At 42.7% G+C, this 12,782-nt stretch overlaps 1 protein-coding gene across 1 annotated transcript; it reads left to right on the top strand.

The window, feature by feature from the left end:
* The first annotated feature begins 2,539 nt into the window (after positions 1-2,539).
* On the top strand, positions 2,540-5,540 carry LOC141612716 (uncharacterized). The gene is made up of 4 exons (XM_074431498.1): positions 2,540-3,954; positions 4,047-4,207; positions 4,325-4,756; positions 4,841-5,540. Exons 3-4 carry the CDS (start codon positions 4,397-4,399, stop codon positions 5,378-5,380), a joined length of 900 nt encoding a protein of 299 aa, XP_074287599.1. The 5' UTR covers positions 2,540-3,954; positions 4,047-4,207; positions 4,325-4,396; the 3' UTR covers positions 5,381-5,540.
* The last annotated feature ends 7,242 nt before the right edge of the window (positions 5,541-12,782 follow it).

The raw sequence follows: 12,782 nt of genomic DNA, 5'->3' as shown, positions 1-12,782 counted from the left end.
AGGGCGACGAGTGGTGATGCCTAATTTTGTACTTGGCTAGCAATTGCTCAGTCTCAGCTTGGAAATGTGACCCATTATCACTAATGATCTCATGTGGGCAAGCGTATCGACAGATGATGTTGTTTTGTATGAACTTTGCCACGTTTTTAGCCGTGAGACTAGTGTAGGAAGCCGCTTCTACCCATTTGGTGAAATAGTCGATTGCCACTAGGATGAAACAGTGACCTCATGTTCCGGCTGGAGTTATTTTCCCGATTATGTCGATTCCCCAGGCAGAAAATGGCCAAGGAGATGTCATCGTATAGAGCAATGAAGGAGGGACATGTTGTACATTCCCGAAGATTTGGCAATTGTGGCAATGTCTTACGTATTTGATGCAATCGGATTCCATTGTTGTCCAATAATATCCCAAACGTGTGATTTTCTTTGCCATCATGGGTCCACTCATGTGAGGACCGCATTCTCCGTCGTGGACTTCTTCCATCACTTTCCGTGCCTGTGAATGATCAAGGCAACGCAGGATTACACCAAGAGGTGTTCTCTTGTATAATTCTCCTTGCATGAGAACGTATTGGGAAGCTAGTAGGCGTATAGCACGTTGTCCCCTCTTGTCCATATCCGGTGGATAGGTACCGTTGAGCTTGAAATTTAGGATTGCTTGGAACCAGGGTTCCTGTGCGATTTCCTCTTCATCGGTGATTTGATGGACATAGGCCGGCTCTGACCGTCGCTCGATGCATAAAGGCATTTCCACCATGTCATCTGGCATATTATCAAAGATGCAAGTTTTGCAAGAGCACCCGCAAATTGATTTTCTTCCCGAGGTAGGTGTAGATAGGTCACGTGATCAAAGAATTGGGCCACTTGATCTATTCTGGCTTGGTAAGGTGCTAAGCTTTCGCTTCTAATTTTCCAAGATCCCGTAACTTGATTGATGATTAGGGATGAGTCCCCGTGTACTCGGAGGTTTTTAATGCCTAAGCTCACTGCCGCTTGTAGTCCAATGAGACAAGCTTCGTATTCTGCAGCGTTATTTGTCACCTCGAAGTCGAGTTTGACAGCAATTGGTGTATGCTCACCTTCAGGAGAAATGAGCAACACTCCTATTCCAAATCCTCTTAAGTTTGATGCTCCATCAAAGTAAATATCCCAGGAGTCTACATCAGTTTGGAGTATATCCTCGTCTGGAAATGACCAAGTGTATATCGTTTGTGCATCGTCGATAGGATTTTCTGCAAAGAATTCGGCAACGGCGCGCCCTTTTATAACTTTCAGGGGCACGTATTTGAGGTCGAATTCTGAGAGCATCAAAGTCCATCTTGCTAGGCGTCCGTTGAGGACGGGTTTCTCGAAGAGGTACTTGACTGGATCCATTTTGGAGTATATTTTGACGGAGTAGCTAAGCATGTAATGGCGTAGCTTCTTCGTAGCCCACACAAGAGCGAGACATGTCTTTTCGAGTTGTGAGTATTTGCACTCGTACTCCAAGAACTTCTTACTAAGGTAGTAGATATCCCTTTCTTCACTTCCTACGGTTTGAGCTAGCATAGCGCCCATGGCTGTTTCGGTTACTGTGAGATATAAACCAAGAGGTTGATCTCGTTGAGGTGGCATGAGCACTGGTGGTTTAGCCAGTATTTCCTTGATTCGGTCAAATGCCTTTTGACAATCATCATCCCACATGGTGTGATCTGTTTTCTTGAGTTTCTTGAAGATAGGCTCGCAAATCATGGTGAGTTTCGATATGAATCGACTTATATACTGCACTTTCCCTAGGAATCCCCTGACTTCTTTTTCTGTTTGAGGTTGTGGCATTTCAATCAGAGCCTTGATCTTGGAAGGGTCTATTTCTATACCTCGTTGGCTAACGACGTATCCCAGAAGTTTGCCAGATGTAACTCCGAATGCGCACTTCTGAGGATTAAGCCTCATGTTGTACTTTCGTAGCCTTGCGAAAAATTTGCGAAGGTTCGCAATATGCCCCTCTCTATCCTTGGACTTGACAATCATATCGTCTACGTATACCTCAACTTCTTTGTGCATCATGTCATGTAGGAGTGTAGTTGCGGTGCGTTGATATGTAGCTCCGGCGTTGATTAGTCCAAACGGCATTACCGTATAGCAATAGGTTCCCCATTGAGTGATAAAGGTGGTCTTATGCATGTCTTCTATGGCCATCTTGATTTGGTTATAACCCGCATACCCATTGTTTTAGCAGGATTTTCCTGGAAGGAATCCGGCTTGATGATATAGTAATCAGGGTATCTAGTTCTATACGTTTGGAATAATATGAGTAAATAATAAAGAAGGAATTAAGTATAGGGAATAGTGTTTTATTATCTTGATAAGCCGAGTACAATATTGTAAGTAAATCTGAATATTCAAGAGTAGAAAGAAATAAGGTGTAAAATAAGTAAGTAATAATGAATCCCCTTACAATTGCTTAGATTCTGCTATTTATAGTTCTCTACAGTACTCTCAACGTTACAATAAACAACGTTACAAATGAATAACGTTCTCCCCAAAGGTAGGAGTTGTTGCCGGATTAATAGGGCATGCCCCCTATTAATCCGCTTGACTTATTCTTCTTTTAACGACCCTTGGGCTCTTTCTCTTCTTTCCGTCCAAATTCAGAATTGATAGAGTCTTTTGGTTGGACTTGGTCTTCCTTGAGTATAGGACACGGTTATTTGACTTGTACAACTTGTATTTCTCGTTTATCTCTTCAATCCAGGCTGCTTTAATAATCGCCAAGTCTGTTTTTGTACCGGCCATCGGCTTTTCTTGCAGGACTTAGTAGCCTGCCTACCATAATATTCTTCAACAGCTAAATAATAGTTAGATTTGTCCGGTCTTCGCTTTCTTCAATCAGCCTTGTAAGGTCAGGCCAGGCTATGGTCAGGCCAGGCAAATCTGGGCCTAACAATTGCCCCTTGACATTTTACCCGTGCTGGATCAGGCCAGGGGTGAGATGTCAATTTTACCGGGCTGAATAATAAAAAGACTTACACTTAATAAATGACTCTTAGACTCCTAGTTACCGTTGAACACTATAACGGCTAGGTGATGTCATGCTGAGAGTTTTGCAATCCCTAGGGTTTTCACACCGTTATAGTTTTTCTATAAATACGGTATCTAGGGCAAGATTATTTTCTACCAAATTCCCTCCACTTTCTTTGCTAAATATTCTTCTGAAATTCTTCTGAAATTCTTCCCTACTTCTCAGTAATCCTGTTCTGCTAGTTTGTATTTTCTTGACAATTTTAAACACAATAAATCAAACACTTGAAAACATGGGAGCAAAGAAACGCCCTGCATCGACTGCTGCTGCGAGCCTGAATCTATAGACGTCCAAGAAGAAGAAGTGATGGAGATTGATCCACCGCTTTCGTCTTTGTGGCTTTTAAGTACCAGGATTCTGTTTTTCACCTTTGCCCTTCAATCTTTGGATCCTTACTTTCTGAAGAGAACTTGTTGAAAACAAATTATGACAAGATATTAAGGGAGAAGAAAATAATTCTGAATCGACCGAGGTATGGATTCTCGAGTTTTGTCCGATTAGGGCTAATCGGGTGTCACCTGGTTGGTTCTGTATTTTCGAATGGGCATTCAAAGCGGTGTAAGTTACCTTTTACTCCTTTAATGATTGACACCATCCGTGCTATGGAAGTGTCACCTTTTCAGATTATGCCGATGGTTTGGAAACTTGTTCATTCCATAGAAAATTTGTGTGCTAAACACAATCTTGTGATTACTCTCAATGATATCAAGGCAGTATATCACTTTAAAAATCCTTCTGTTGGTCGTTTTAATTTGAGAATTAAGTCAAAGATGACTCCATTGATTACTAACCTGGACTCTGGAGATGACAAGAGTTGGGCAAAGACTTTCTGTTTATCCGGATGAGACTCGGGATCGGGCTTTGATTACTGAGATATCCTCCTTTGGAGAGTGGTAGGTTTCTGTACTTTTAACTTGTAGCTATATTGAATGAGAGTGAGGTATATAAGTCTTACCTGTATATTTTGTTCTTGTAATGTTTGTAGCTCCTGATTGGAATCATGATCCTCTAGATGAAGAGTCGTTGCAAGGATAGATGCTTTCCTTGCTATTCCCGAGGAAGAGAGGACCTGGCCAGCTTGCTTGCAGGCGGGGAATTGTTGCCGGTATATGAAGACCAAGTTGATTGGGGTTAAAGTACCCAAAGGCAAGCCTAGTTCTACTGCTCTTTCCTGTACGTCTTCTATATATTTTTATGCTTATCTGTTATCTTCTTGTCGTTTTCTTCTTTGACACTCATATATATGTATTTTTATATATTCAGTATTTAGGTCTTCTCGCTAGGTGGCCGCCGTTTTTCGCAAAAGAATTGAAGGTGGGGTGGCTAGGATTGCTGATGCAGTCCAAGAGCCGGGAGGCTAGTGGGAGTGACAAGACACTTGATATTCTGGTCTCTCGATACCCGGCCTACCCAAGATCTGCCGGGATAGTGTCGCCGAGGTCGTCCAGGCTCAAAAAAAGGAAGAGGGAAGATGTGATTCTGGAAGAGGAAGAGGGAGACAAAGAGCCTATTCAAGCTCAGCCTCTCAGGAGTATAAGGCAGGTGCCTGCTAGGGTTGATGACATGGATGATGCCCGGGCTCGGATAGATGAGTTTTCTGCAAAGATGAGCGACCAGCTATTGTCTGCTAATACCCTTGAGTCGTCTACCAGGGTGGTTTCTATTCTGACTTTTCTTGCTTCCCAGGCCAGGGAGGTAAGTTGTAAAGGGATATTTTTAATTGTTTATGTGCGTTTTGTTTTATCTTGTGTTTGGCTGATTGATTTCGTATGTATGCAGGGGTTGGATGCCGGGCTGGCTACTGCTTGCCAGCTTAGGGATGCACAGGCCAAGGTTGCTAATTTGGAGGAAAAGCTGGATAGGCTGAACCGTGACCTGCACACATCCAGGGGTAATGAAGTGGTACTCCAATCTCAGTTGGGGACAGCCAAGGAGTCGGTCAGGGCTGCTATAGTTTGTGAGGTGGCTGCAAAAAACGCTGAGAAGGTTGCCAGGCAAGAGTTGGAGGCTGAGAGGCAGGCAATGCAAGATCAGTTAAGAAAGAACGAGGAGCTTGCAGCTGAAAAGGAGTTGGTGGAAGCGCGGTTGGCGATCTTTGCTCGGTACTTCTTCGGGAAAGGCCGGGTTGATGCTATGAGGGATCCAGAATCGACAGGGCTAATTGGAATCCGGACCGAGATGAGATGGCTTTGGACACTCAATATCCCGATTTGGCCGGTATGGGTCAAGAAGAAGAAGTGGATTCTCCTCCTCCAAGGCAAAGTCGATAATCGGAGATGGCGGATGGTTGTGAGTCGGGTCGGCTCAAAAGTAGCTTAGTTTTTTCTTTTTGGTTTTGGTCTATCCAGGGGGAATGTCCCTGGAGTGAATATTTAGAAGTATTTTTGACTCATCCGGGGGGAATGTTCTGGAATGGGTGTTTTTAGGTGTGTGGTAAGGCCACTTATTTTGACGAATAAATATTTGGTCTTTGTTTTGTTTCTTTTTGTGTTTTGACAAGGTACTTTTGTGATGTTGGACACGTCATCGGATCGCCGATTATTCGATCGATCGAGCCGAGTTTTATCTTGGATACGGCGATTTTAATATACTATGGGTGGGGTAGTTGCACATGTCTGGAGGGCTTATGTCCCTTGCACATGCTGGGAGGGCTTATGACCCATTTATACAATCCGGGAATAGATTTTCCAGGTTTGTATTTTTAGTTGAGCTCGGTATTATAAGGCCTATTTTGCAATTTGAATTTTGGATATCGTTGGATATTAGTTGAACGCTTTGGTGGGGTAGCCCCAATCTTTAAGATTTGTTTTAAATAAAATGCAGTATGAAAAAACAAGTATTGAAGATTCTACTTTGCAAAGATATGGAACATGGATCAGTATTTGAGCGTAAAAAATCATGTATTGCATTTATTCATGTAATGGCAAGTATCATACATGTAATTTCAAATCAGGCTAGGCAGGAAATGTGAACACGAAGATTATACCTGAACTGGGAGATATATTTTATATGTGAAATATTTTTAGGTGTGCAATGTTCCAAGCTCTTGGGATCATTTCGCCTTCCAGGGTTTGTAATCTATAGGCTCCCTGGCCGACTATTGAGTCGATCAGGTAGGGACCTTCCCAGGTTGGGGCCAATTTGCCAGCATTCTTTTCTTTTGTGTTTTGGAAGACTTTCCCGAGGACAAGGTCTCCTACCCGAATACCTGGCTTTTGAGTCTTGTTGTAGCTTTTCGCGACTCTTTCTTTGGTATCTTTGCTAGTCCGATCTTTGTTTGCATCTCTTAGCTCTTCCGATAAGTCCAGGCTATCTTCCATTAGAGGTATATTGCTTGTTATTGTGTTGACCGCATCCGGGTGATGGAACGTCCACTTCCATTTGGGATTATTGCTTCACATCCATAGACCAAGGAGTAGGGGTTTGGCTTTGTGGATGTTTTGGGTGTGGTTCGTCGGCCCCAAAGGACCAGGGGAAGTTCTTGACCCATCTGCCTTTTCTTCTTTCGACTTTTTCTTTATGCGGTGATTACCACCTTATTCTTTGGATTACGCCTGGCCGTTAGCCTTTGGATATCCTGGTGTGGATGTTACCAGATTGATGTTCCATTGAGCACGAGAAGGTCTTGTTCTTTTTCCCACAAATTGTGTGCCATTGTCGCATACTATTTCGGAGGGGATGCCATATCTACATATGATGTTGTGTTTGATGAATGCTATGACATCCTTCTCCTTGACTTGCCTGTATGATTCAGCTTCTATCCATTTGGAGAAGTAATCAGTCATTGCTAGCATGAAAACTTTCTGTCCGGGTGCTTGAGGTAGTTTTCCTACTATATCCATGCCCCACTTCATAAATGGCCAGGGTGCGGATATGGAATGTAGTTCTTGAGATGGTGATGGATATATGGTCCGTGAATCGACAAGCTTTGCATTTAGAGCTAAAATCCAGGCAATCGGCTCTCAAGGTAGGCCAATAATAACCTGTTCTGAGTACTTTGCTTGCCAGGCTTCTTCCACCTTTGTGGTTTCCACAGTATCCTTCATGGATTTCAGACAATACTTGCTCAGCTTCCTGTGGTTCCAGGCATCTGAGGTAAGGTCCGGCCTGCGATTTCTTAAAAAGCACGTTGTCAATAATAGTATATGAAGCAGCTTTTATTTTCAATGCTCTGGCATCTTGCTTATTTAAGGGTAGGATTCCCTGTTGTAGCCAGTCATAGTAAGGTTTCGTCCAAGAATTAGCAATGTAGATTGGGAAACTTTCATCTTGTTTGTTTATTGCAGGTTCTAATAAATGCACAATGGGTATTTTGTCAAAATCAAGGGGACTAAAGTTGGACCCTAGGCCGGCTAAGGCATCGGCCTGGGTATTTAAGTCCCTGGAAATTTGGTCAATATTAAAGTTTTTAAATTTTGATTTTAGCATTTGAACAACATCTAGGTAAAGCATCATTTTGGGGTCTTTTGCAGTATATATACCATTTACCTGGTTGGAGATGAGAAGGGAATCAGTGCGTACCTTTAAATTTTGCACACCAAGATCAATACATACCTTTAATCCGGCTATCAGGGCTTCATATTCTGCCTCATTGTTGGTGGCTTCAAATGCACAGCTTATAGCCTGTACTATCTTATCCCCCTGTGGTGATTTTAGTACTACTCCTAGGCCTGTGCCCCTTGTGTTGGCTGCTCCATCGACAAATAGGGTCCATTCTTGGTCTGTTTGGTCGCTGGTTAGTTTATTTACTTCTTTTATTAGGTCAGGTTCTAGGGTCGGACTAAAATCAGCCACAAAATCTGCTAGTGCTTGTGACTTGATTGCTGTCCTTGGTTCAAACGTTATATTGTATGTGCTTAGCTGGACTGACCATTTGCACATTCGTCCGGACAATTCAGGTTTCCTAAGTACAGACTTGATAGGGAGATTGGTTCTGACTATTATTGGGTGACTTTCAAAATATGGTCTCAATTTTGTGCAACTCATAACTAAAGCTAAAACATATTTTTCAAGTAATCCATACCTGATCTCTGCATCCAGTAGACTTTTACTTACATAGTAGACAGGGTGTTGTTGTCTGTCTGTCGCTTCTTTGACCAGGATCTGCACGATAGCGGTTTCTGTGGTCGATGGTATCTTGTCGGGGGTTCATCTTTGATTGGTTTTGCCAACAAGGGGGGGAGGATAGGTATATCTTCAAGTCTTCAAAGGCAGCCTGATGATCAGGGGTCCATTGGAAGTCCTTGTTTTTCCTTAGCGAGGTTATAAAATGATTTGCATCTTTTCGATGATCTTGAAATGAACCTGTTCAGGGTGCTATCTTTCAGTCGGCTTTTGTATGTCTTTGATTGTCTTTGGTGGTTCTAGCTCCAGGATAGCTTTGATACATTCAGGGCTGGCTTCTATTCCTCTTTTTGTCACCATGTAGCCCAGGAATTTGCCTGCTGAGACTCCGAAGTGGCATTTTTGTGGGTTGAGCTTCATGTTGAATTTTTCCAGTATTTGAAAGGCTACTTCCAGGTCTTTGACGTGGTCTTCTGCCTTTTTTGATTTGACTACCATGTCATCTATGTAGACTTCCATGGTGTCTCCTATCTGATCTTTGAACATCATGTTGACCAGCCTTTGGTAGGTTGCACCTGCATTTTTTAATCCAAAGGGCATAGCAGTATAACAGTATATACCTCTTTCAGTGATGAAAGCTGTGCTTTCCTGGTCTGCTGGGTGCATTTTTATCTGATTGAATCCGCTGGAGGCATCCATGAATGTCAACGTTTCGTGGCCTGCAGTAGCATCTACCATTGCATCGATGTGTGGTAGGGGAAATGGGTCTTTTGGGCAGGCTTTGTTTAAGTCTGTGTAGTCTACACAGACTCTCCATTTGCCATTTTTCTTTTGGACAACTACCACGTTTGCAAGCCAGTCAGGGTACATTACTTCCCTGATCATTCCCATGTCTAGTAGCTTGTCAACTTCTTGGTTGATGATTTCGTTCCTCTCTGCAGCAAATTTCCTTCTCTTTTGCTGTACAGGCTTAAAGGATTTGTCAATGTTCAACTTATGAGTAATAACATCAGCATCTATACCAGTCATATCAAAATGTGACCATGCAAAACAAGACATTTTAGTTTTGAGAAAGCTGACCAGATTTGGTCCGATTGAGTCGGGTGCATCATCGACCCTACAAGTACTTTCTGTCGGGAATTCTGGGTCTAATATGACTTCTCCTGTTTCCATCTGTGTTTGTGCTATGTATTCTTCCTCGACGGTGACTTTAATTGCTATGCAAGGGACTTACGATTTTGAGGGTTTCAAAGCCCGAGTGTAACATTCCCGAGCCGTCCTTTGTTCTCCTCTGATGGTGGTTATCCCCCATTCTGTTGGAATTTTCACGCATTGATGGTATGTTGATGGGATTGCTTTGACATTGTGGATCCACGGTCTGCCCAGGATTACATTATACGAGGATAGGCAATCCATTACTCCAAATCTTTCATATGAAGCCACGCCTTCCACATAGGTAGGCAAGCTGATTTCTCCCAGGTTGTTCTTTGTTTCTCCACTGAATCCAACCAGGACGCTGGATTTTTTGATGATCTTTCCTTCGTCTATCTTCATAGCTTTAAGGACGTCAAGCATCACCAGGTTGATTGAGCTGCCTCCGTCTATCAGGATTCTTGATACTTTGGCTGTGCCGATTTGCATTGTGATTACCAGGCTGTCATGGTGTAGGCCTGATATTCCTTGCAGATCCGAGTCATCAAAGGTAATAGCGGGCAATGACTCGGGCCTGGAAGGAGGTTGAAGTCTGGATTCCCTGGATATTCTCTTGGCTGCAGAGTGGTCGGACCATGATTTCGATCCTCCATTTATGAATTTGACTTCATAGATGGGAGGAGGAGGAGGAGGATCTCTCTTTGCTTCGGGTCTCTCTTATTTTGTCCTTCATCTTTATTCTTTCGTCTTGGATTATATCTTTCAAGTAGCCTTTCTTTAGAAGATATGCCACTTGTTTCCGAAAGTGAATGCATTCTTCGTGGTGTGTCCGATGTCCTGATGGAAGTCACACCATCTTGTTGGATCTTTCCTGGGGTTGTCGGATTTCTTTGGCCATCTGACTGTATCTCCCAAGTTTTCTAGGCGTTTGATTAATCCTGCAGTATTAATAGAGAAGTTATAATCAGGAATAGTTGGAAGGCTAGAGAGGTTACCTTTATGTTCTTGTGCCATATTGACTTCAGATCGTTCAGGCCTAGAATAGGGTGCTGATCTAGGATTGCCTCCTTTCTGGTATGAACTTTTCCTGTTGGTGTGTCCATAGCCTTGCTTTCCTCCGGATGAGTTCGTCCTGAAGTTGAGATCTTCTTCTAATCTGACGTGCTCTAAGGCGATGGATTGGACAGTGGCAAAGGTTGGACATGCTTTCTTGGTTAGATCTGCATAGATGTCACATCAGCAGGACTCCTTGTCCGAATGCTTCTCTTCTTTGTTTCTTCATTGCATCCGGGAATGGCCACCTTTTCTTTGACAAAACGGCCAGGAATTCTTTGAGAGATTCTTCGAGGAAGTTGTTTTACCCTGAACAGTTCTGGGTCTCTTGGCCATATCTCTGCTACTTGCGAATTGTTGGTTGAAGGCATTGATCAAGTGCAAAATTCTTGATACCTCCATTTGGTAGATTGATGAACCACTGTAATGCTGCTCCGGTCAGGGTTGTGCCAAAGCCTTTGCACATGCAGACTTGCCTGAGTTCACTGGGTATTGAGGCAGCCAGCATTTTTTGTTTGAATATGGCAACATGGTTTTGTGAATCAGAGGTTCCATCATAGGTTCTCATGGATGGAACAGTGAATTTCTTGGGGAGATCAATCTTTGCAATTTCATCTGCAAAGGGTGAATCTGCAAAGCTGTCAACTTCTACTTCAGCTACAGGGTCTGGCACTCCGGGTATATTTTCTATTTTGTTGTGGAGTTTTGGATTTCTGAAGCATAGCCATCATTATTCTTGCTTGATTTTGTTTGTCTCATCATTGGGAATGGTTGGAGTGCCGGATAATGTATCTTTCTCCGGGGTTCCAAAATTAGAGAAGTCTATATTTTTGATAATGGATGAGAATGGGGTTCCTGGTTCAAATCTGGTCTTGGAGCCCGAAGCCTGACTTTCCAATTTTTTCTTGAGCTAGACTCGATTCCTTTGACTATTGATTTACCTTGACTGTTGCCCTCTCTTGGATTGTTTCCAATTCCTTGATCTTGGCCAGGGCAGCAGCTAATTGTTGTTCTGCGGTGAGTTCCACCATTTTTGTGTGTGAATATTAAATGAAAGATGATAAGGAGAATTTTATTGGTTGAAGAACTAGATGCCCCACGGTGGGCGCCAATTGTTTTAGCAGGATTTTCCTGGAAGGAATCCGGCTTGATGATATAGTAATCAGGGTATCTAGTTCTATACGTTTGGAATAATATGAGTAAATAATAAAGAAGGAATTAAGTATAGGGAATAGTGTTTTATTATCTTGATAAGCCGAGTACAATATTGTAAGTAAATCTGAATATTCAAGAGTAGAAAGAAATAAGGTGTAAAATAAGTAAGTAATAATGAATCCCCTTACAATTGCTTAGATTCTGCTATTTATAGTTCTCTACAGTACTCTCAACGTTACAATAAACAACGTTACAAATGAATAACGTTCTCCCCAAAGGTAGGAGTTGTTGCCGGATTAATAGGGCATGCCCCCTATTAATCCGCTTGACTTATTCTTCTTTTAACGACCCCTGGGCTCTTTCTCTTCTTTCCGTCCAAATTCAGAATTGATAGAGTCTTTTGGTTGGACTTGGTCTTCCTTGAGTATAGGACACGGTTATTTGACTTGTACAACTTGTATTTCTCGTTTATCTCTTCAATCCAGGCTGCTTTAATAATCTGCCAAGCTGTTTTGTACCGGCCATCAGGCTTTTCTTGCAGGACTTAGTAGCCTGCCTACCATAATATTCTTCAACAGCTAAATAATAGTTAGATTTGTCCGGTCTTCGCTTTCTTCAATCAGCCTTGTAAGGTCAGGCCAGGCTATGGTCAGGCCAGGAAAATCTGGGCCTAACACCCATCCATGAAGGATAGTAATGTGTGGTCTGCAGTATTGTCTACCAATATGTCGATATGTGGCAGAGGGAAGTCATCCTTAGGGCTTGCTTTGTTTAAGTCCCTAAAATCAACACAAACACGGATTCTCCCATCCTTTTTGGGTACAGGTACTATGTTGGCTACCCAGTCAGAATACTCGGAAACTTTGATGAACCCGGCTTTGAATTGCTTATCGACTTCTTCCTTAATCTTGAGAGCCCATTCCGTTCTCATTCGACGAAGCTTTTGTTTTACAGGTTTGAAACCTGGCTTAATCGGGATTCTATGTTCGGCGATATCTCTGTCGATCCCTGGCATGTCTTTGTAGGACCATGCGAAGACGTCTTTTGAACTCGTGTAGGAGTTTTATGAAGTCGGCCCTTTGGGTAGAGCTCAAGGTAGTCCCTATCCTAAGTTCTTGGGGTTCTAGTTCGGTTCCTACATTGATGGGTTCGGTGTCCTCTATTGCTGGTCCCCCTTCCCTTTCCTGTAGTATTTCTTTGGCTACTTAGGGAGGTATTTCGATTGAGTCTGGGTCTTGGTCATCCTCAGTATCATCGTAAACAGAATTGCACTCAAGATAACGCAAAGAGTAAGCAG

The sequence above is a fragment of the Silene latifolia genome, chromosome 11 (assembly GCF_048544455.1).
Source record: "Silene latifolia isolate original U9 population chromosome 11, ASM4854445v1, whole genome shotgun sequence".
In the NCBI taxonomy this organism is placed as follows: Eukaryota; Viridiplantae; Streptophyta; class Magnoliopsida; order Caryophyllales; family Caryophyllaceae; genus Silene; species Silene latifolia.
This window is presented reverse-complemented; position numbering and strand designations above follow the sequence as displayed.